The sequence below is a fragment of the Myodes glareolus genome, chromosome 23 (genome assembly GCF_982192425.1).
Source record: "Myodes glareolus chromosome 23, mMyoGla1.1, whole genome shotgun sequence".
Taxonomy (NCBI): Eukaryota; Metazoa; Chordata; class Mammalia; order Rodentia; family Cricetidae; genus Myodes; species Myodes glareolus.
This window is the reverse complement of record NC_142048.1, coordinates 36579275-36604044: the sequence shown is the minus strand read 5'-3', so window position 1 is coordinate 36604044 and position 24770 is coordinate 36579275. Positions and strand designations below refer to the sequence as shown.

Genomic DNA, 24770 nt, shown 5'->3' with positions numbered 1-24770 from the left:
TTGAGTAGAGGGTCCTCTCTTCATTGGCAAATTTGTCTCCCAATCTATATGCCCCCAAATCGCCTAGTCGTCATCTACCACTTTTGACGGTCTCTCTGATGTCTCACTTTCTGCGTGGCCCTTAGCGCTCCACCCCTTCTTGCTTTACCACTCCCTGGTAAATATACCCACTGTGATTTTGCATTGCCAAAGGGGCATGGAATGAAGCCCATGGCTGTGCCGAGAAGGTGAGCTGAATACTGCTGAGGTCCTGGCCTTCCTTTCCTGTGCTTCCTTCCTGCACCACTTCTCTCTTCTTTGGTTGATTAAATAAGAATTTGTTTTACACCAAGGCACTGCTACCAGTGTTTCTGGCTTTTATCTCCATTTGTACTTTTCTTGACGTTAGTGTTTGATTGGAGGTGTCACCCCAGCACCTGGCATCCTTATACCCAAAGCGTCTGGAATGTCTGGGTTAAGGCCACACCCCAGCCACTGATATCCATATATCCAAAGAGTCTGGAATGTTTTGGTGGCAGTTCCATCCCAAGCTCCCTCCCCTGGGAGTAGCCTCTGTCCAGACTCCACCTCTGGGAAAGCCTGCCAAAATGGTGACCCCTCCCCAAAGATGCTCAAGACCACTTACACAGAGTATTTAAATTGTATCCCAGAGAACACATGATTTTCTGGTTTTCCTTCCCCTTCTCCTCTCTGGGGGCTGGAAGACCACCTGGGAGCGTTGGTATCCATTAAACCTGGGCTTTTTCGAATTCAGTTTGTTTTTGTCTGATTTGGATTATTGTGCCAACAAAGAGGCTTATTGGGGTTCAGAAACTTCTCAATTAAATGGGTTTCAGATGTAAGAAAAGCAGAAAGTACGTGAAAGCCAACAAGAGAAGCAGGTCTATGAAATCAACTTCTCAGTCTCTTAGGGTCACTCTTGTCAGGACACAGAGTCATTTAAGAGTCACCCATGATGCAATGCTGATGTTTGAATGGGCAACGCTCCTGTGAGAGACAGCTGGACATCAGGGCTGAACTGCCCACAGGTGCCGTTCATTCAGAATGAGAGCGTGTGGATCGTACTGGTCAACCCATGCTGTAGAAGGTCATCCGGATGCCAGTGTGGTCCTGGAAGAGGCTGATCTAAATCCCACAGCATTTGTACATTAGGTTGGCTAAAACAAAGAACAACCATGAATAGCAAAACCCCCAAGCCAACCATTTTCCCCACATTCTGCTTCAACAGCTGGTCACTTTCCTCTGAAAATTTAGTTTTTTTGTTTTTTTTTTTTTTAAAAAAAACACTGTGCACAAGTTTTAAGATAAGTAAGATGTTCCATTTTTAGCATTCTACGGTTTTGGGATGAAATATTCTCCTGATCTTTGAGATATCTCAACCTTCCCATGGTCTCCTACGGGTTCATTTTCTTCTTACTCTAGTTAAGTTTTACAGTGTGTGAACTTTGAATTTCCTGTTTCCTTGGAATGTTATTAGCGACCAGCTTGTCTGTTTACATTTCGCAAGGCTGCAACAACAACAAGAAAGAGGAGCTTGGTTTATCTTTGTTGCTGGAAAAAGTTTACCCTGTCTGTCTCAAGCCCTGGAAGTAAGGAAAACTTGCTGCACTGGGCCAGATCTAAATCCCCCATTTCCTTGAGCATTCACGTCGATGCCAGGTGCTTCAGAGAGCACAGGACTTAAGGGCTGCAGACCTCCGGCAGCCACAGCTCCAAGAGCCTGGGGAAGTTGGTCTCCATTGAGAGCGATGGTAAATCGCATACCAATGGAAGTTGGTCTACACTTCTAAGCCGCATCTGACTTTGAAGAGCACTGATATAATCTAAAGAAGGAAGACAGAAGAAAGACACAAAGACAGGTTTAAGAGCATGGGGCTGGGTGAGCTGGCTTTGCTTACAGCTGTCTTCGGTCTGAGCAGTGTGAGAATCAATTTCATTTTTGCTACAAATGCATGACGGAACAAAAGCAGTCTAAATCTACAGCTGAGGCACGTGAACGAATGGTGGTGGTATTGTGGATAGAACCTGCTAGTAATTTAGGGATCCTAGACTCTTCGGACAATATAGATATGGGGATTCTGGCCCAAGACACGTATTTTGTATAGCTGTCTGGAGACAGAGACAAAAAACAGTATGATTTGGCCTTTTAGAAACTTTAGAAAAGACTTCCTGCTCTCTATGGCTCAAGTAAACACGGCCAAAATAAGTCGTCCTGGAGATGACTTCACAACGCATGTAAGACAGGAAACTGGGGAAAGGTCCATCAGAGGGGCCGGGGTGTAGTTCAGTGCTAGAGTCTGCCTGGCCTGTATGTGTGCGGCCCTGATTTCAATGCCCAGAACAAAGAAAAGATTCCCTGACAATGTACCCTCTGCTCCCCTCAAACTTTTTTTTCTGTTTACAGCGTCTATTACTTAGTTTTGGCTGTCCTGCAGTTCACTACGCAGACAGAGTTAGCCTCAAATTCGGAGATCTGCCTGCCTCTGTCTACCTAGTGCTAGGATTAAAGGCTTGTGATGTCACACCAGGCTTGTCAAAGAACTCTTAAAATCAACATGCTCTAATCACTACAATTTCCAAGTGGGCAGCATCTGGGCGTGGTGGCACAGGCTTGTAACTTTAGGCATCAAGAAACTGAGGCAGGAGGTCATGAGTTCAAGGCCAGTCCAGGCTATATACTGAGTCTGAGATTAGCCTGGGCTTTGTAGAAAGACCTCGTGTCAACCAAAATATAGAAAGTATACATAAACCCAATGCCAATGAGGAACAGAAGGGTTTAAGGTTGATGATAGCTCGCATTTTCTGTTCCTAAAAATAACAGAAGCAAATTCTATCAGTGTTCTTTAGCAAATGATAAATTTATTAGGTGTCTACAAAGTACAAAACACTGAAAGCTGCTGTTGAGGGATATAGAGGGGTGCAGGATTTGTGCCTGCTCTCGAAGAACTCACAATCTACACCATGACTCACAAGGACAAGTTGTGGGATGTTACAAGATGCAAGCCTAGCTCTTAGAAAGTCGCGCGCTCTGAAGTTTTCTCTGGCCAGACGTAAGAAATCCCCTCAACAGGAAAGCTAAACATGGGAAAGGGACCTTTTGTGGATTAATCAGTGACCTTGACTTTGCTTTTCAGAATTGCTCCGCTGCTGCTGCTCCGTTCTCGTAAATCCTCAGCATCGTTTCTGACCTTGGTGTGGAGAGAATCTCCAGGCTTCCTGAACCTTCCCCAGGGTTTCCTGTTTGTGGGTGAGTGGCTCAGATGCGGCTTGGCCTTGGAATGATTCATCATCCGAATTTTTCTTTCAGTCGATGTATCTTTGGACTTTGGCTGGCACGGGGCCACTATGCTTTGCAGTCCCTGCTTCCAAAGGCGGAGGAAGATGCAATGCAGAAAAGCAGGCCAGGCTCCTTCTCTTACTTTCAACATTTAATAGTGCATTTACTGAATATACTCTGTACAGATATAGGGAAATTATAAACCTCTTTATTTATTCTTTTTTTTCACTAAAACTGTATTTCACGTAAAGTGTATTTACAACGCAGAGAGGGGAGCCTTGAGGTACAAAACCCAAAAGAATATCTGAGGTATAAATACAAGTATATTTTAAATAATAATCTTTATCATGCTTTATCTATGTCTGAAAGTACAGTGGACAGACATGTGTACATGTTTCTCAAATAGAATGGTATGTACAGCATACAATATTACAGGTCCAGAAGCCAACATAGTTGAATATACACGCACGTCTTCACAAGCAACACTGATAATTCAAATACTCAAATGTTAAAACTTTACTCTCATATCCCCCCTTTCTTCAAAGAACCTCTGAAATAATACTGACAAGGTAACTACGTTATAACAAAATAAAAATCCTTCTTCAACTCTCATTCATACGTTACTCACTTTTTGATCCATACAAAATAAATTTACTAATACTGTCTCGAGTCAACCTTTAGCGTTACAGTAAAACCTGTATAAAGACCGCCCTTCCAAACACCTGCACTCTTTGTTTTTCACTGAGATTACTAGTCCCCATTTTTACTAAAATACAGTTCAAGGGCAACACGAGAGAAAAGGAAAAAGAAATGCAGGAGAAACAACACATCGTCAGAAAACCTATCTGTGCATGAGGACAAACCCAATGAAAATACACGCTGTTGCTGTCGGGTACACGGAGAACACTAACAACCAAAAGCCTCTTCTGCTTGGGTTAAGTCTACTGGGGACATATTTCCCTTTGTCCCTTTGTTTATCTTAGAGTTGACGCCACAAGCATGACAATACTGAGTTATTACAGGTAAAAAGGGTCGATGAGCTGTCTTATCCTAGCCACATAGCCAATCAGTTGTTCAAGACCAGTCTGGGTGACGTGGTGAGACCCTGTCTCAAAACATGAGGTGAAAACAGAGCTGGGGATAAGTCCACTGTAGAGTGCTTGCCTGCCTTATAAGAGGCCCTGGGTTCAACTCCCAGTACTGAAAATAAAAACGTTCTGGTACTAACACTGAGTGTTCGTGTTTGGCGCCTTTACATCTCACGTAAATAAAACCCTTCCTCTGGTTACATTACTACAGTCAGGGGAAGCTACAGTTTATGGGAAAGCAAAAGTTTGAAGAAAAAGAAAGAAAAAAAACAAAAAACAAAAGAACCCGCCCCCCAAATAAAACAAGACAATAACCTGGGGGGAATAGAGAAGGGAGCTGGGTTCCCCGTCTGGGTAGATAGATCCCTGGGTAGTCAGCTCTTCCAGGCAGAGCTAACCCTGGTGTATGTATCAGCATCCTATGTGGGCGTCTCAGTGTGCCAGACACTGCGTCCCGGTTCTTCACCTGTGCCACTCAGCCAGCAACACACAACATTCACACTCCTCTGTGCAAACCGATCTCTGCTCATCTCAGGGAGAAAACCTGTCAGCCAGTACCAACCATTCCAGTGGATACATCAGTCCCTCAACACACCGCAAACGAACGCCGTAGGTACACGTGCGCTGACATCACGAGAGAGCGACGCCTCCTTGCTTTCTTCCGTGATGCGCTGAAAAGAGTTCTTGCTTCTCAGAAGCAATCCGAATTATACACGTATTCCCCCAACCCCTCCTCCCCGTCCCCAAGTCTTATATAATCCAGTCAAGGTCTATAACATAGACCTAAGACAAACAGGAAGCAGCTTTTAAAAAAAAATCTCATCAAATTGCCATAGTCAGTGAGACCCAGATGAACTCTTCCGAGGACTGGCGAGGCTCTAGAAACAATCACCCGGGCAGCAGACACAGGTGTTCCGCCGCGGTAATCACCTAGATTTGGTATCCTTGGTTTCAGTGTTCTGATTACTGAAGGAGTCTCGGATCTTAACCACTTCCGCTGCACACAGATGTCCAAAAGATTTTGTGTACCACTCCGGCATGTGGCCCCTGTCACACAGAAGCAAAGTGGGCGAGTTATTCAAATGAGACAGATTTGACAGATGTCGAAGGCAGTCTTGAATACTCTCTTTTTAAAAACTGAACAATGAGGATTGCACTTAGAACCTCAAGAATGAGAAACAAATCCTTCAGCACTGAGCTGTACCATAGGCTCCTACCTCCATGTCTTTCTTTGATCTCTACAGGGCCTTAAACTCGCAGTGACTGGCTGGCCGCAGCCTCTCAAGGGCTGCGATGCTGACTTCCACTTCTTGAACATGTGAAACATGTGAACATGTGAAAGACAAGGTGACTTTTTGTCTGCAGACAACCCCCAGGCATTACACATCTAGGACCAGAAAGATCCCAGGGAACATTTACAATATGGCTACTGAAGGCTTAGAGCAAGCTTTGGCATGTACCACAGAAGTGGATCTCGTGGGTAACTGTCATTTACAAAGGGCAATTTATTTAAGAAAAGAGCATGCGCTAGTTGATTTGGGGCGTCCTTGTAGCGGATGAATTACGTTCATTTACTGCCCAAGCAGAGGCATAACCATAAGACATGTACTCTCAAAACAGTTTCTAATATAAAACAGGAAGTATCTATTTGTTGGTTCCATTTGTGATAAAACTCCCAAATTCACACTGCTTTAGTAGCACGATTCCTAAGGAATCTGGATTGGAAGCAGCATCCAAAGGGACAGCAAACATCAAGGTATGGCGTTAAAAGCGTCACCCTTCATAACATCTCCAAAACACAGTGGTAGATTCATTCCGCCATTCTGGGCATCACATGGAAAAATCTGCATCTCCTGCATCACCGTCCCCACGTCAGAAGGTCAGGATCAGAACGTACCTTAAGTCAGCTCTGCACATGTAGGTGAGTTTGGATTTTCCTGACCCGCAGGGTTCAATCAAATATCTGGACAGGAGCACGTTAACCCTCACCCCCACCACGGGTGCCCGGTCGTGATCCACGGAGGTGAGTAAGAGCGCACAGGCTCCCCTGGGTAAATTAGTCCTCCAGGTCCTGTGGGGATGAAACCATAGGTTTGATTGAAAATGGTACCTCCCTCATGGCATCCTCCCAACCACTGTGCGTGGACACTGTGGGTGGCGGGGGACAACCTGTACATGACCACCTCTACTTGGGGTGGCGATGCTTAGTCTCCCAGTCTCTCTTTTTGGAAAATAGCCAGTCTGAAGTGTTTTCAAAAAGCCCCTTTTACATTTCATGAATGTTTCAGGATGTGGACTTCTAACAAGCAGTGAACAGTTTTGGAAGAACATGACAGTTCCTCAATGTTTTTTTTTTTTTTTTTAAACTGCTCCTTCAGTAGCCTTTAGAGGACTTGGGGATTACATGTACGTCAGCCTTAATCACGTCTCACTGGGGACTAGGTGCTATTTCCTGGCCTACCCGCTTGTGAGCTGTTTTAGCCAGAATATCAGTAGGCAATGGGGCAGAAATCTAGCACCATGGCGCACATTCACATGAAAAGGCTTTTCTCCGTTTGCGCGCCGTTCCATGAGGTAGGGCCTGACTCAGTGAGGCACCCTATCGGCACAAACATAAATGTGCTTTTCATGACACCTACACCCGATTTTAAGCAACATGACCATATTATGAGTTGGAGCGACACACAGGCTCAGTGCGAATGTTTAATTGCCTGTGCCACGGTCAGATCAGCCTGGAAGCTCTCACCTCAACACGACGAAGTCCCGAGCGGGATGAGGGGCCATGCTGTTTTGGACGTACTGGTAAATTTCCGTCTGGCTGTCCAGGATTTCGATCACCTTGGAGTCCAGCAGATCCACATCCCAGAGGTGCTGCTCTTTCAGAAGACGTTTTAAGATCTCCTCAGGAGCAGCCGGGACTTCAATGGTTGACCTCCAAAGTCTGAGTGGGGGTCCTTCACTGACCTGAAAAGAAGATGCGTTGTTTTCAATGCTAAGCGAAAAGCATATATACACTTTAATTGTGAAAGCAAATTTTGAGTCGGGGACATGGCCCCCTGGTCAGAGGCTGATTAGCAAATCTACGACATTCGTAGGCTACCAGCTTGAATACATTCAAGGGCAGGCTAGGAGTGCAAACAAAATAGCCTCACCGCTGGTCAGAATCAGAACTTCTGTTCCCTGGGGCTCACTTGCATCTGAATGACTGTGACAATTCATTTATTTCACCCCAAAGTCTATGTGCCCATTTGACCCCTCTGTTTATTTCCAAGGCAGTGGAGACAGTGTTGACAAACACCTTGACGGACATTATGAGATATCAAGGATGCCCCAGACAGTGACTCAGAACAGAAGGGAGTGTAAAACTATTTTCTTTAGAGTCTAAGAAATAAAATGTAAGCATTGTCCTAAGATGTCTCTTGAAAGCCCAATAACACTAGTGAATCAGGGAAGCCTAGAATGACTGCGTCGGAGGAAGACTGAGATTCCCATGTGTTCATCTCTCTGTGACAGATGTCCTATCTTACCCAGGGAACCTCAAACACCTGGCTGCTGCCCCACACAGGGGACAGCTCTCAATGACATGTCTCGGGTGGGGATTTCCACAGAGAAGACAACTGAGCAGAGAGTCTTGGGTCTGACATGGGAACGAAGAGGGAGAAGACGGACCTTCTTATAGGACAGCTCGGCCTGTTCACAGGTTGGGTAGCTGACCCAGCCTTTGAACTTCTCTTTGACCTCCTTAAACAGGCCGTCCACACAGTCCTGGAGGAAGTGTCTGTAGTCAGCAGGCTGATCGTTGCTCAGGTGTCCCAAGGCCTCCAGAGTGAGGGGTTTCAGCTCTTGCTCAGTGTAAGAGTTGCGGCATCGGCTCATTTCCTCAGGAACCTGGGAGGCACACAGGACGAGAGGGTGATTGGTGGCCCACTCCTGCTCCTGATCACAACAGGGCTTACATGGATTGAAGCATGTTTCTCAGAGAAAATTTTAATTCCAGATAACTGTTGCCTTTGCACTCCCCCCCCCCCCAAAAGGTTCTCTTTTGTGTATCCTGGAACTAGCTTTGTAGACCAGGCTGGCCTTGAATTCTGCTTTTATTTTCCAAGTAAAAGGTCAACAATTTCACAAAACATTAACTGCAAAGAGTGTCTATACACTATGTACATAATCTCCAATTATATGGAAAGACCTGTTGCCCAGACGAGAATGTGTACCAAGCCAATAAATTTGTGCCCATCCACATTATCCTTAGTATAGCGGCCAAGCTTCAGGACTGGGTACCTGGAAGAGCTTCTTGCACTCAGCAATCATGTGGGCCAGCCCTTGAGTGGCAGCTAGGTTTTCATTCAGATCTTTCTGGTCTGGTTTGCCCAAACTCTGTTTTCTTTGCATTACCCTAGGAAAAAGAAGTAAAGGGTTTGGATAAGCGGGTGGACTGGTTCAAGAAAGCTTTTATTTTGTTCAGCACAGTTTCTCATAGTTTTTGTTGTTGTTGCTGTTGTTTTATAAAAAAAAAAAACAGAACGCAAAACACAAAGACATACTTTGGTGAAATATCCAGGGTATTTAAAAATGTTTTATTAAGTAGTTTTCAAGACTGTGTATTTGCTGTTGACCGAGGTAGCTTCTACAGGAACTGAGGTGGGAGCTGCTTGAACTAGGGAGAGATGGTATGGTGCTCCCTACAGGCTAAGTAAACAGGATCCCCTACCTTGGGCGAGGAATAACCCTATTGTTTTCTAGCTGGTGGTCTTATTCTTATCTGGCTCCTGCAGCTCCAAGGACAAATTTTTACACTAGTTAGAAGGCTCCTTAAGTATTGTATGGCTTCCAGGCACAATGAGTTCAATGCATCAAGCTGAGAAACACTTTTCAGGTTCCTAGGGCTGGATGGAAGCAAGATGTGTTCAGCCCATTCAGCTAGTCACCCTTTCTTCCTGTGGTGGAGGGGTGATCTTATTGTGAACTATTCATGTAAGAAGTACAAACCGGATCTGTTCTTCCTTCCTTCCAGAACTGACCTTTCCCCAATTTCACTTTATTCTTGAAAGAAAAAAAAAAAAAGAAAGAAAGAAAAAGATCCTTGGCAGTCTGTCTGTCTCCTGGGATTGCTACAACATGAGAAGATGAATGGGAAGAAAAGGGCCGGGTGCTTGGTATGGTGTAAGTCCCCAGCAAGTAGCAGTCTGATGAACGCTGAGAGCTTCCTCCCAATTCTCCACAGCTACTCCCACCTTGTGTACAGGGATTCTATGCAGAAATGTTTACCAATATTTGGCATAGGCCATATGTTAAGTTGAGTGTCTCTGAAGTTCAATAATAACCTTGGTCTTTTGTAGCCTTGCCTTCGACTTCAGACACAGGCCAGAAATGTGTCTTTCCTGATCCCACAGAGGCTAAGACATTGGGGTTACCAACTGTCCCTACTCCAAGCAGCTCCCGCTCCAGGCCTCTTAGGCCAGCAGGTCTGCAAGGCTGTTGGCTGGGAGAACGGAAATGGCGCTGTCTGGTTTGCCTTAAACACTGCACACGCCAAAGCACAGAGCCATGCTGCTCTCTCTCAGGACACCTCCTCTTAACAGACTGCTTCTAGAAAGCAATGCTTGGAAAGGTGACAGAGGCACGGGGCCTGAGCAGGAAATGCTCCCCACCAGTTCACATTCTGGACAATTGATGCCCAAGACAGGATGCAGCTGGAGAAAATAGGTCACTGGGGGGCTGGTCCTTGGGTATCTCGTCCCTGTGCCCCCCTTTCTCTCCGTGCCCAGGCTGCCATGAAACAAAGGTCCTTTGAGCAAAGTCAACCTCACTCCCCCTTAAGTTGTTTTTTTGCAGATAATCTACCACAGTGACGCACATGGACCTAATTCCAGGACTAACCACTTTTGCTTGGGTCAGGTAAGAATCCAACAAGAACACCGGGACAGGGTCCTAGGAGAACATGAGAGGCGGGCCTGGGTATGTTCCTTACATGATCTGTTCCTTTTTATTCCTTTTCTTTTTAGGTTTTTCAAGACAAGGTTTCTCTGTAGCTTTAAAGCCTGTCCTGGAACTAGCTCTTGTAGACCAGGCTGATCTCGAACTCAGAGATCAGACCAGGCTGATCTCGAACTCAGAGATCCGACTGCCTCTGCCTCCCGAGTGCTGGGATTAAAGGCGCGCACCACCACCACCCCACTGCGTGATCTGTACCTTGGGGAAGAATTTTCTCTCTTCAGGGTGTTGAGGTGGAAGAGAGAAGGGGCTAAGCACACAGCCAGGTTGGTGGGCGTCATCTGGTTTTCTTTCACAGCCGCTGTGACATCGCTCAAGAAGTAGAGAAGCGTCTGGAGAACCTCCCGGTTCTCGTCAGGCAGGAGCATAATAGCTGCCTTGATAGCTTGGAGGCGCTGGTCCTTGGGCACATCTGCAGGGCACAAACAATTCCCACCACCAGGCTCAGTAATTTTCCACGTACACGGCAAGTCCGCATCCCAAAGCAAACATCGGCATCAAACACTGAACGAGCACTTGCAGAAAGCATACTAAAGATTAATAAGGAAGAAATTATGGGCTGCCACCGGCGTCACTACCCTCAAGTATTTCCTGCCTTGTGGGGGAGTTGAAACTTTTTAAACACCCACAGTGCTAACACACTCTAAAAATCGACCTCAGAGCTTGGCCCCAGATGATTAGTTCTTGTAGTGTACAGAACTATTTCTTCTAAGCACTTAAAAGTCTCATTTGCCACCTTAATTATGCAAATCGCTCTACAGTTAGGATTTTGTGTAGTTTCAATAAAAAGTTTATGTGAGACACGTGCAGGAAGTTAAGAATGGAGATTGCTCAGCCGGCTATAAAGGTTCAGAATCTTTGGGGACCAGTCTTGACCCACTTGCTCATCCTTAAAATAGCAACGGTTGTTAAAACAGGATGTCAGTTTAAATAGACAGATTTTAAATAACAACTTAAGTTTTAGAAAGAACACCAAGAGGCAAATGTCTAAAAATGCACGTCAGCCTATAGAATAATTGACACCAAAGTGAGTCTGCACCGAGCCTTCCAGTCTTATTCACCGGGCAAACTTACATCTTTTAAAACCATGTGGTGGAAAAACCAAGTCACTTCAATGCAGGGCCATAAGACAAACTGATTAAACAGCTCCATGGTTACAACGCACAACAAATACCTCGGTCGGGGAAAATGTGACCTGTGTTTTCATAAAATATGAAAGGGACGAAACGGAGAATGAAACAGTCCAGGCCAGACCCGCTCCGCTTCTCATAAAATGAAGCTCGACACGTTGGCCCTCAAGACTGTTGCAGCTGGGAGCAGCCGCCGTTAAATCACGCTGCTCCCATGCCCCGGGAGCCAAGAAACACACAAGGCTGTGAGAGCCGCAGTCCTGATCCTGATCGTTTATTTCCACCACTGTTTGGTTGAAGCTGTGCTTCAAAGTGAGGAGGACATATGTATTGTTTTCCCAGATATTTCTGAAAGGGACCACGATGAATAACAGAAAAAGAAACCCATTATTTATTCTTTCTCTGGTGAGATAAAATACACGATACTAGAGAAACTTTACCCTTGGCAGCCCAGTGAGAGAGGTGCAAAGTAAATAAGTCTATCGACACGGGAGAGGGATGGGGGCACTTATGGCAGGCGTATGGTCTTGGGACTGACTTTCCAGCTCTATTACACGGCTCTTGATAATGAAAGATGATACAGAATTGGATTGTGAAGATGTACGACTGCTTCCGCACTTGCAGACCAACTGGCAACATTTATTTTCTCTTTTCTTTTTAAGACAAGGTCTCCTGGAACCCAGGCAGCCTTCAAGTGCGTAGCCAAGGACGACCATGAACTTCTGACCCTCCCACCTCCACCTCCCAAGTGCTAGAATGACAGGTGCTCACCATCACCCCTGGTTTACGCGGTGCTGGGGAGCAAACTCAGTGTTCCATGTTGGCTATACAATCACTCGGCCGACACATTCCCAAGCCGAATTCAAATTATTCGGTAAATGTACACAATCGTCTTCCACACTTAAGGTGAGAAAGAAACTGATAACCTGTATATTCAGAGGGTCCCCATGCAGGTTTTTTTGTCAAAGGAATGACATGGGAAGAAGCTGCCCATTTCTGTTGGTCCCACTAAACCCAGCGCCAGTCTTAGGGAGATCCCAAGGATGCTTACATTGGTAGATCTGCAGGAAGGTTTCCGAGAGCTTGTTTGTCATGAGGGGCTCAGGAAGGTCTCGAAAATACTGCTTCAACATGTCTGCCACATCGTAAGCGGACTGGCCTTCATAATTGACGTAGTCTTCGGTGCTTTCGTTCATCTGGCGTAGAGCCTGAATCCTGGATTTCACACCTGATTTTCGGAAGAGCCCAACCTTTTGGAAGGAAAAAAACATTAGGGGTGAGGGCAGAAGCAACCAACACCTTCCCTTCAAAACGAGAAAAAGAGCATCAGGGAGCTCCATTCCCATGCGTGGGATCTGTGGGCAGCTGTCCTCACCTGGTCCAGACAATGGTTACGGAGGTAGCGCATGGCCTGCTGAATACTCTGAGGCAGGGGCTGGCCCGAGCGCTGCACGTTCACAGTCAGTGGGACCCCAAATACACTCCGGTCCTTGTAGTCTGGAACCTTGATCCTTTTCATGAACTTGGGCACGGCCCTGTGTAAAGAACACGGGATGCATCTGCTTGCTTGATTTTGCTCAGCCTGTTTTGCAAACAGCTCCTCAGCTGAACCAGCCACACTCAAGGCCGTACTGGTCCTCGGCGTCCAGTAGCTGCTACACTGGATTATGTTGAGTAAAGAAGGCCCGTTTCCGCACTATTGAAAAATGTTCCAGGAATTTTTGGTGTGTGTATGTGTGTGTGTGTGTGTGTGTGTGTGTGAAGGGACGTTTTGGTACAGGAACCTAGAGATCCATGACTACTGATCAAGTGTTCTATTAATGAGTTACATCCCATACCTCCCCAATTCCTCGGAAGACATTTTCTCACTAGGTAGCCCAGTTTGGTCTTGAAATTATAATCCTCCTGTCTCAGCTTCTTCAGGCATGCAACACCACGCCTGGCTATGTTCTAGATACTTGCAGAGTTGGAGCTGTCAGACCTTGTCAAGTTTCCTCATCTGAGGAGTCTGTTAATTACTATCAATCTTGAGGACAGGAGTTTGTGGTCCTAGGGGAGGCTGATGAATGTTTCTAGCCTGCTCTTGAATGTATTCAGGGCTAGTAGCCTATTATGTGGTATAGGAAGGAAGAGGCAAAAGTATGCAATACCTTCTAGGAAGTTCTGATAAAAGCTTGAGGGACAAGTTCCCATTTTCCCTAAAAGCATATGAGTCCTTTCTAGGTGCTTGAACTGATTCAGGTCGAGAGATCTGGGTAACACTGCATAAAAATCAGCAAACACACAATGCTGACTGGCTTGCCACACTGAGCCCTAATGGAGCACGACCCGAAGTCAAAATAAATTCCCCCGCCGTTGACCCCAGAGGACACAGCATCTTCAGGCTTTTATAGGAACGTGGAAAAGGAACAATGGGAGTTTTGTGAGGCTCCCCAAGGCTGCCAGCCGTCCTGAAAGCCGGTCCAGCCCTGGCCATATAGGCAACAGCAGGAAACCCATGTTAGGCATTTAAGGCCGTCAGGCAGACATCTGAGTTCACAAATGACCCCTCCGAGTAAGGCCAGAAAGGGCAAAGCCAAACAGGAAAGGGACTTTGGGCAGAAGTGCTCTGTGCGGCCCCCATTTCACAATGCCAGGCTTGTACGTTTGGTTTTGACTCACTGGAAAAACTGACCAGAATTGAAGTAGTAGTAGGGTGGACTCTCAAATTTTTTTTTTTTTTTGAGGGTTTGGTGAGAAAGGGGGCGGACACCTCTGAATGGAGAATCTAAAATATGCAGTTTTAAATAGCAGTGAGGAAAATATTACTCTAAGCACAGAGGGGCACCACAGAAAGCCAACTGCCTTGACTTCTGGGAGACTGCCCACGCCCACGACATGTCACTCTTAATGGCTCTAGGAAAGGGAAAGCCAGGGAGTGAGGGCCAAATTTGTATTTCCACACAGTTAGGCATACAGTACTGGGGTAGAAGTGTGCATAATCCTCGCTTTGTTGGGCGCGAGGAGCCCGGCTGTGGAATGCGGGAGGAACACATTACACTCAGCGCTGAGAATCTGAGGCATCCTGGGATCAACCGGTCAATACGTACTCCTGTCATTCAGAACAAACAACGTCTGTATTTAGCGAGGCTCACAGAGCTGCCTTAGCTAGGAGGGTGCTTTGATGTCACAGCTACATCCCCTCTAGGAGGAAGGAGCCAGAGAAGCAAGGACAGTGGACTTTATGTCTCAGACTGTCTCAAGCCACCTTGGAGGACCAGAGAGTGCTCCAATGCATCTGTTTTCATAGCAACTGGATGATAACCACCCTGACCGTGCACAGAGAGATTCAGGCATGCCTGTGATGCCGCGGAACATGGAGACCTGGATCCAGACCTAGCTCCTGTCTTTGTATTAGAGCATAAAATCAGCCTGTACACAGATTATGCCATAACCACAACCCATTCCTGACTCTCCCCATCTTCCAGTGCACACTCAAGGCTGGATTCCCAAAATGATGAAGAGTCCGTCTAATAAATGCCAACTTTTAAAATATATTTGTTTGTGGATGGGGCCTGGTGGCACATGACTTTAATCCTAGCACTTGGGAGGTAGAGGCAGGTGAATCTCTGTGAGACTGAGGCCAGGCTGGTCTATGTTGTCAGTTCCAAGACAGTCAGAGTCACAAAATAAGGCAGACTCTGTCTCAAAATACCAGCGAAAGAGAGTGAGATCCATCCAAACAAACATAGCATATATGTAAGATTTTATAGATAACTACTTAAATTCATTACTCCCTGAACATTCTTGCCAGGGAGCCCCCCACACACAAATAAATACAAAACAAAACAAAAACTAAATTCTCTGGCACAGATAAGCTTTTGAGCCATGCTCTAAACATTCATTCAAAAGCAACCAGAAGAGTGACAGACTGTGTGCTCAGTGAAGTTCAACTCCCAACCCTGCTAAAAAAAAAAAAAAAAAAAGTTTCTAAAGGTACGCACAAATAAATATGGCCAAATATCTAACATCTCACCATTTTTCCTTCCATGAACATGACCTGATAATGTCTCTATATTCATCTAGTGTGGGTTGTTCCTATACCTGGAAAGAAGGGCCTGTGTTCTATGAGGTGAGAGGGATTCAGTCTCCTATGAAAAGAGCTGACAAGTCATGCAGTGAATTCCCCCACAACTGCATGGTTTCACCAAGTATCGCAAACCTACCCTCAAGGATGTGGAGCCAGACTGTGTAGGGATGACAGACTGGAGAGACTGATAAAGGACAGCGCTCAGTGTCGGGAGAGCCTCAGGGGCATCGCCTGTACACCTGCAGTTACAAATCTATAGCCTACTTCGTTCTCTTACCAACTAAAACCATGCTTGTTGGAAGGCGTGTATTTCTCCAGCAGGGCCGTCAGTTTCAGGAGTGAGTATTTCTGCAGGAGGTTCATCTGGGCCACAGACTGGCAGTTAATCTGCAGAGATACAGAGTTTAGGCTCGGCCGGTGAGAGCTCTGGAAGCTGTGCCATCTCAATCTGTGCCTGCAAGAGAACAGGGCAGGAGTGAGACGGACAAGCCTCTGTCGGGGACGAGACCGAGAGGACGGACGCTCCTTTCCAGGGTTTTCCCAAGGGGAAACAAAGGGTCCTTCCTACAGAGCCACAGAAGGCTCGTTCCAGAGCATCCTCGAACGCTCAGACTCAGCACGCTCAGGTCTCTTACAGATGATGTGGAGGATCTGTACACACTGGGGGCACCCTCCCACTGAGTTTAAATCATCTCTGGATCGCTTATAATGACCCGTAAGGAGTTCATTGTTCTACTGTATTATTTAGGGAATAATGACAAGAAGATGGCTTCTCCCGAGTATTGTACCTGGTTGAGTCTGAAGACTCAGAACGGCAGGAGGGCTGACTGTACCTGCTCTTTACTTGTACCTGCACTTTACCATGTCAATCATTTCTAAGGATGCACCCGGGTGACATAAAGACTCATCTCCCTCTGCAAACACCACCACCCTCCAGGTGCGACTGTTCTCATCCTTCCTGACTGCAGGTCCATACCTATACCCTTTCTTTTTGATTGTTGGGGCCTGATGGTTGGATAGTACATGGTTCCGGCTTCATCCCACCAAGTAGACAATGCTTGGTCCCCACCTTGATCTTAAAAAGTAAGGCCCTTACCTCTTACACCTGGTCAGGGACGCCCCCACCCCAGAGTCCCTTCTTTCTGGGATGTCAGTGGGCTCTTCGGGCTCATTGAGGGAGTTGCCTGTGCTGTCCAGGTCACTGGGTGTCCGTCGGTCATGGTCCACGTCCAGGTGTATCTGTTTTGGAGATGACGGGCAAGGAGACACGGAGTCCAGGGCTGAGTCCGAGTCCCCCTCATCCGAGAACTTTTCAGACCACTGGTTGACTATCCGCTGCATCCCCTTTACGTGGTAGAGAATGTCATCCAGCTCAGGGAAGATGTCCTCATTCTCCAGGTCGGCCAGGTCCCCCGAGCTGGAATACAGGATGGAGCCTGGCACGTTGTCGTAGATGCTTAGACGGCTGCTCACGGAGCTGGAGGAATTGCGCCTCTTCAGTTCCTTAGGGCTGTCGCTGCTGTTTTCTCTCCGGAGGCTGAGATGGCCAGGGCCATGGAAGCTTCCAGTCCTCCAGTTCACAGAACTGTTCGCCGAGGGACAGAAACTGCCATTGGAGAGGGCCTTGGGGAAGGTGCCGGGTTTGTGATCTTCCGGAATGTAGAACACTGTGTCCTCTGGGTAGCTCTCGCGGTTCCTATAGTTCTGCTCGGTCACGTTGTTCAAGGTGGACTGACTGAAAGGGTCGAAGCCCTCTAGGTACATGCCGCCCCGCTTGTTGCAGGTGCTGAGGCTTCGGGTCCTGGTGACCGGGCTCGGCGTGCTGACGGCACTGCTGGTCTCTGATTGGCTACTGCTGCTGCTGGTCTGCGTGGAGTTGGACACGCTCCGTTTCCGTACCATGGGCACGTTGATGTGGTTGCCGTTCAGGGCTGAGATCTCCACGCAGTTCAGCTGCTTCAGCTTCTCCTCATCCACGCCCTCCTGCAGAATGGGCGCGCTGATGATCAACCCCAGCTTTGAAGGCGCCTTGTGCTTGCTGTGGTGGGAGCCCTTGAGCTTCAGGCTCTCCATCCGCTTCAGCAGGCTCCGCGTCTTGGACTTGGGGTTCTTCTCATGGCCCTTCATGCTAAAGCTAAAACTGGACAGTTCCTTGGGAGACGGGAGGCTGGAGAAAGAGTCATCGTTGCCTACAAAATGGCCGCTGGAGGAGCAGACGCTGATGACGGAATTTGTTCGGGGTGTCACAGAGTCCCCGCTGTGGGGCACGTGGGTGGGGACGCTGCTGGTGCTGCTGAGGCTCCGGACAGAGGACACCTCCTGGTGCTCGCTGAGGTCTGTCAGCATGCTTTCGCGGCTTGTGGCGCTCTGCAAGTGAGAGCTGTCTGGGGACCCAGGGATTGGATCCTGCTTTGGAGAAAAGACGTCAAACTCTTCCAGCCGGGACCATCTTTTACTGTCCCTCTGGAAAGTCCACTTGCCACTTATTGCACAAGGCTCATCTTCATCCGAATCCTCACTCTGCGGAGACAAAAATGAAGTCGTGTATGTGCGAGGCCAAGCCGATGGCGGGAGGCAGGACACAGGCTAAGGGCCAGGATGTAGACCAAAGGATATGCCTACTGGCTATTGTTCACATCTTTCATAGTGTTTGTAAGTAACAAAGAGGGACCTGAAGACTTTCTCAGTACCTTATTTTACTTAGAGAGTGTGTCTGCGTGGATGTGTGGGGAGGGATGTGTGCGGTGTAAACGGATGTGTAGAGAGATGTCTATGGGTGTGTATGGGTGTATACAGATGTGTAGACGTGTATAGGCATGTCTATGGGTGTGTACGAATGTATACATGTGTATAGGGTGTGTACAGGTATGTACATGTGTATAGGGATGTCTGGGTGTGTATGGGTATATATGGATGTGTACATGTGTATAGGGATGTCTATTGGTGTGTACAGATATATACGGATGTGTAGAGAGATGTCTGTGGGTGTGTACGGATGTGTATATGTGTATAGGGATGTCTATGACTGTACATGGATGTGTACAGATGTGTACAGGGTTATCTATGGGTGTGTATGAGTGTTTGTACCACGTTCAGGAGAGTACGGGTTTTCTCTTTTGACCATGTAGGTCCTGGGTACAGACCTCGGTTGTCACGCTTGAAGGCAGGCACCTTTAGCTCGCTGTCATTTCACTGGCCCAGATATAAAGACTTTACCAGAAAGTCTGACCTTTACCAGAAAGTCAGCGGAATGAGTTATTTTGTTGAAAATCTGAGTCCTTAGGCTGCTCACTAACTGCTCACAAAGGGGACCTATGAGATTGGCGGAAATTCCAAGCATGCAAAATATTCTAAACTGGAACTCGATTCAGTGGCGGTGGGACTCCCTCTGAACCGTCTCCAGTCTAGCTGCCTGTTCAAAGAGTGTGTTTATATTCTCTTGCGCAATTGAAAAAAGAAAACAAAAAACACTTTCAAAAAGTTAACAGAATGGCAGCTGAAGACTCTAGGTAGTCAAAAAAAAAAAAAAAATCAAGACACCCCCCCACATGGTGAGCCATCATGTGGCAGCCCAACCCTGTGTCATCTCTTGCTGGTACTCTTCCCCAACTATCTGGCCACAGTTAATGTCACAAGGGTCCTGGACAGTTTCAATGTTGGACATGTTCCAGGAATTTAACAGGGCTTCAAGAATGCCCAGCAAGTGCCCCGCATGGGTTATTTGTAAAGACTAGGGAACACGGAAGCTGGTTATGCCTGCTTTATGTGCGGGAACTGGGAATGTCTCGTCAGACTGCTCAGAACTCAATACGCTAGCTGTCCTTGCTACCGAATATATGTGAAAATATCAAGACCTAGCCTCTCATATCCACGTGGAGACTCTCTGCCCAGCTCAGGGCAGTGATCATTTATTTACAAGATAGAACACCCAAAGAAGGTGACTTTTTGCACGTCAGGGACTGTTGGATAATTAAAATTGACACTCTCAACAGTCAGGATTGTGCTCTGTGGGCAAATTTATTCCTGTTTACCCGAATTTGCGACACTAACTCCTAGCATTGCCTCACCCTCTTCCAAGGTCCCACAGTTCTTATCCAGAAGAAAAAAAATAATCAGTACATATCACCACAGACGGAGTGCATGTGACTTCCTGTCCCGGCCTCTTCCTCCCTGCCCCACACCAGGTCTCCTACAGTATCCCCCAAGCCGGCCTTTGCTTTCATCTTGACAGCTTTGAGATGGAGTTACTGTTCCATCCGGGAAGCGGGAAGGGTTCCTCAAGAATGCTAGCTTTATTTCCTCTAGGGAGCAATGAGAAATTCCTCTGCAATCGGCTTCGTGTCTTTAACCACAGGGTCCCCACTGAGTTCATCAGGAAATGTAACAGACGACTTCCTTTAGGTTCCAGGCAACAGATACCACAATCCACTGCTGGCTGCAAATAGGGGCTTTAACGTTTAGAACGGACAGAACTTTTTCCCGCGAGCTAGTCCTATTTGGGTTTGGGCGCTTGTGGTCTCCACCCCGCTGTGTAATCCAGGTACTCACTCGCTTGCGGTGAGGGCTGATCTCCAGCTTCATCATCGCGCATTTGTTTAAAGTGTTTAGTCGCCTACGGAGCAGAGAAAGGACATCAGCAAAGCCGGGAAACCACTAATAGGCAGGCAAGTATTTCTCCTGAACACCCGACACATATAATGAGCTTCCCTAAACGCATTTCTAATTTAGGCAAGGACAGTAAGCTTCCGCTATAAAATGAGTAATGTCGTCCTGGCATGTTAGAACACGCCTCTAACCTCAGTACCCGGGAGGCAGAGGCACGTGGATCTCTGAGTTTGAGGCCAGTCTCGTCTGGCTAGTGAGTTCTAGTCTCAAAACCTTGGGAACGACTTAAAGGTGCCTTTCTAACCCTTGTTCTTTTTGTTTAAATTTCACATTTTTGTGAGTAGATGCCACACGACAGCTGTGGTGTCAGTGTGACATCGGGTTCAGGGAAGAAGCAGGCAGCGGTAAGGAGCCCAGTAAGTCAGTTGGCAAAGTGTTCAGAGTACCCCATCTCCCATCACATAAGACTTAAAAAGGACAACAGGCCTCAGCAATCGCCAACAAACGACCATCTCGGCAGGCAATTTTCCAACTTTGGTTTGCTCTACAGAGAGGAAGGTCCAGTCTTCTGTAAGGCTCAACGCTTTATACAAATTTCTATCCACAGAGAATGTGCGTCAAACCAACAGCAATCGCACAAATGATTACCCTAAAAATCTGTACACTGCAACCCCAGGTAACCAAAATCTCACTGGGTCCAAACAGGCCACATTCTTCTTTGGAACAGCGGTCAAACTGCAGTTCTGAACATTTTGCACACCCCACCCCCACAAGAGTAGCATCCATTTAACATTAGAGAGACAGAAATTCCAGTGCGCTCAGCAATAGAGGACTCACCTAGTACACACAAGGCTCCAGGTTCAATCCTTAGCACACCATCAATCAATGAGTCAATCAATCAATCAATCAATCATCCATTTCATTAAAAACGAAATCCTTTAAGAATAAGTCACAGGAAAGAAGAGAAAAAAAAGCACCTTTTATATGCTCCCTAACTAGCGAGTCCAGAGTGTGTAAGTGACAGTCTTCCTGGTCTTGGTTCTTCCTAATATCTTCCAGATGACCATCGCTGCGTCTTCCCTAAATGACCCTTTTTAAAGCTGTCTGCCGTCTGCCTCCTGAGCCTCAGGACTCTCCCCATCAGTCTTTCCTCCTCGAGCTGCAACCCTACATTTTCATGGAATAAGAGCCCTTAATTCCCTCCACTTCAAACTGATCCTCTGCTCTCCTCGGACTTTATCTTCCCCACCCTGCTCTGGGTAACTTGTCTGACAACCTGGATGCACCAGGATAGGCCGTCTGATAAGCCTGCCTTTGATTCCATAAGATTATGGGGCAGCCTGTTTATAGAATAAACAGAGATAAAGCAGAGGACTGAGGTTCAGAAAAACCCTCTCCGTGGATGGTGGATGGGGAGGCAATGAAAACAGTCGAGAAACTCTGCAAACTCATAGAGGGGTGTAGGGTCCCTCTCTAAAGGGCATCTATTAAATGACACACCTACTGTTTTCGGTCCCTCCAATCTTTTCAATGAGAAATGCTTGCCTACGTTAGTCTTAGGTCTGGGTTTCATTAATCAAAACTGTAATCAAATCTCCACTTGACTCCATTTGGGCTTTAATGGTCCAGTGATGTTTATCACCAAATTTACTAGGCATAGAGGCCTGTCGGGGGTGGGGGAGGCGGAGCAACTTCACAAACTCCAGGTCTGAGCCAAACAAAAAAGAGACCCAGGAGGCTGGTTTTATAAAGGCCAAGTTTATCTTTTTATATTGGTAGCACCAAACTAATGGCATTGCATTCCTGAAGGCCAAAGTGACTTTCAGGGTTTCGGCCATTATAATTTATTTCCCCTCACCCACCCACATTCCCCAGGATCTCCAAAAAGGCTTAGGAACAGGGCCGACACACCTCTATCAGAGGGGCAATGGGGACATAAGTTATAGTAGCTCTAGTCAGAGAAGAAACTCATCTCATAGAAGAGAAGACAAGAATGGTCACCAGAAGCTGGCAAGGGACAGCGAGTCCCAAATAAGAAATAGCTAATGAAGCACAAAGACAGGAGGACTGGACATATTGGGTGACTATGCTTAACACTAAGCTTTTTATTTTAAAATAGCTACCTAGAATATTCTCAAGACTAGAAATGATAAAATTATAAGCTGGTAAGATATGTTAATCCCCATGATTTGGTCATACCTTACATACAAATATTGAAAAAAAATCACATGCTACCACACAGATAAGTACAGCCATGCTACGTCAATCAAGAATTTTAATAAAATGGTTCTAGCTAGATGAACTGCCACTGCCTCTGGGTGAGGCACTGTGCTGGGCACTTCTAATACATTAGATCCTCCTTAGTCTTCTGATGACCTTCCTAGAACAGATACCATGATTTATCTTTTGTAAGGGAAGAAAAGGGGCTTAGGGAGCTCAGGAATTTTATCCAAAGACCCAGGATAAAAACAAGGTAGATCTGGTGCCCAAACACAACATCTTCTACACCTGGTTCTGATACAAGTATTAATGATGGCAAAAAAATGGAAGCAAAGTAGATCTGAAGTAGCAAACTTCAGGAAAGTGGCTGAAATACTGCTATCAATAACCATCTGTAGCCTTGGGCATTTATACCCCCACCACCGCCCAAGGCCCAGCTCCTAAGGAATGTGCGGGTCTTATCTCCTCGGTAACTTGCGCCTGTCCTAAAGACTGAGGGAGCCAAGGGCTTACTATCAAAGGTTCAAGAGTTTGGCTGCACAGAGCTGTAGGCATGTAGATAAAAGGGTAGAGACAGAGATCTGGGTCTCCCTGCATTTGAAATAAAAAGCAGCAGAAGGCTAAGGAGAAACAAAAGGACCTGACAAAAATTCTTCCAAGTCTTATAGAAGGTTTGGAATTATACACGTTTAAATTATTTGTTGCTGGGTGTCATCCTAGCACTTGAAAGGCTGAGGCAGGAGGATCGTTGAGTTTAGCCCAACTTGGGATACACAGTAAGATCCTGCTCCCAGCACCTCCCCCGACTCCTATCTCCTCACCCAATTACTTGCCTCATTTTAAAGTGAATTGGAAAGAGTAATAGGGTGAGAAGGCTGCTTGATGTAGCTCTGACACGTCATGGGCGGTTTGGGGACAAAGTCCATACCGAAGATGATAGTGGCAATGTGGTTACCTTTCTCATCTGACAACTACTAGCCAATGTTCACGCTTCTTTCATGGATTGAGAGGAGTCAGTTTTAATTCCTAAGGAAAGCAGCAATGGGGAATGTTCCTGAAGCCACGGGAAGACAGAGGCATCATCCCAGCACCACCCACAGTTTACCGTATGTGCTTTGCAACAGCTGAGCACTCTTCCAGTCCTGAGTAGAACCTGCTCATAATCATAGACCCCTCAATGGGTTTAGATTATAAGTGAAGCCAGCAAGGATGACGGAAAAGCCAATCTCTTCGAGGAACTAGTCAGTTGCTACCTTAGAATAACACTTGAAGAATATTGGGTAAGCCAGCACTTGGGAGCCAGAGGCAAGCGGATCTCAGTGAGTTCAAGGCCAGTCTGGTCTACAGGGTGAGTTCTAGGACAACCAGAGCTACACAGAGAAACCCTGTCTCAGGACTAAAAAAGTTGGGTAGCCTACTACCCTGATAATTATAATTTCTGGACATTATTAAAGTTTATGTTTTGATAGTACTAGTGTTCAACCTCATCCTATTCCTGCTTTTTCGTCTAAGAGTCTTCCGCCCTGAGTAAACAATATTAAAAGAAATCAGCTCCTTTTAGCTTTTTATCGCAATTGTTGTATGACTTACAAATCTGGGAATGTGGGTATTTTCTATCCAGGGAGAAATACAGAGACTGCATACAGAATGTGGCCCACTCCACGGGCCTGCATTCGATGCGAGGAGCCCCACGATGCTTCCAACTGAGTTCTGACAACTCATTCACTTAAATGTTTGGATGAGGGAAAGCCGGATATGCACAAAAAGTCTCCACAGAGAACAGGCCAAGAGGAGATATCTGTAAACACACTACAGCTCCGTTATCTGACGGCCCTGGGATTCCATAGGTGGAGGATCTCTGCAGTGGGCATGTGCGGAAAATAAAGGGAATGTCAGAAGACCTATGCGGGGGTGTGTGGGGGGGTGAAATCTGCCTACAGGTCTCACCTGTGCCCTTCTCAGAAGGCCAATGTCACTGCCATTGTGTGACTGTGTGGACAAGGCCCTTGGGCTTTTCAGCCCCTCAACTCTTGATGACTATTACTGTGGGGGTCCTGAAATTTCTCCCTTTTAATTAGAAAGTGATCTTTTTGAGGCAGGATCTTGCTGTTCGGCCCGGACTGGCTTTGAATTCCCATCTTCTTTTTTTAAAATCTGTCTCCCCAGGGCTAAGATGATAGTGAACACTTATTACATGTTGAATAAGAATTTCATTAAAAAAAAAGAAGAAGAAAAAGAAAACTCAACCGTAGGCTTTTGTGCACATCCTCTAAATTGGATCTGATGAGTTTTTGTTTTTTCTTTCTTTTTTCATTATGACACCTAACCTATGTAGGATATGTCAGTGTATACACATAAAGGAAAACCGATGCTGACCCAGAATACAC

The 24770-nt window shown here is 46.5% G+C and overlaps 1 protein-coding gene across 3 annotated transcripts in view; it reads right to left on the bottom strand.

Moving 5' to 3' along the window:
* Window positions 1–2839: 2839 nt before the first annotated feature.
* Window positions 2840–24770, bottom strand: part of Dlc1 (DLC1 Rho GTPase activating protein) — a 360174-nt gene continuing 338243 nt past the window's right edge. For all 3 annotated transcript variants that reach the window (XM_048456595.3, XM_048456596.3, XM_048456597.3), the window contains 11 exons: window positions 20107–20170; window positions 16655–18078; window positions 15836–16012; window positions 12865–13024; window positions 12541–12739; window positions 10558–10771; window positions 8647–8761; window positions 8035–8253; window positions 7112–7329; window positions 6263–6436; window positions 2840–5412 (listed from right to left, as the gene is read on the bottom strand). In XM_048456595.3, coding sequence (XP_048312552.3) covers window positions 5292–5412; window positions 6263–6436; window positions 7112–7329; window positions 8035–8253; window positions 8647–8761; window positions 10558–10771; window positions 12541–12739; window positions 12865–13024; window positions 15836–16012; window positions 16655–18078; window positions 20107–20170 — 3085 coding nt within the window. In that variant the 3' untranslated portion in view covers window positions 2840–5291. The remainder of the gene's footprint in view (window positions 5413–6262; window positions 6437–7111; window positions 7330–8034; window positions 8254–8646; window positions 8762–10557; window positions 10772–12540; window positions 12740–12864; window positions 13025–15835; window positions 16013–16654; window positions 18079–20106; window positions 20171–24770) is intronic.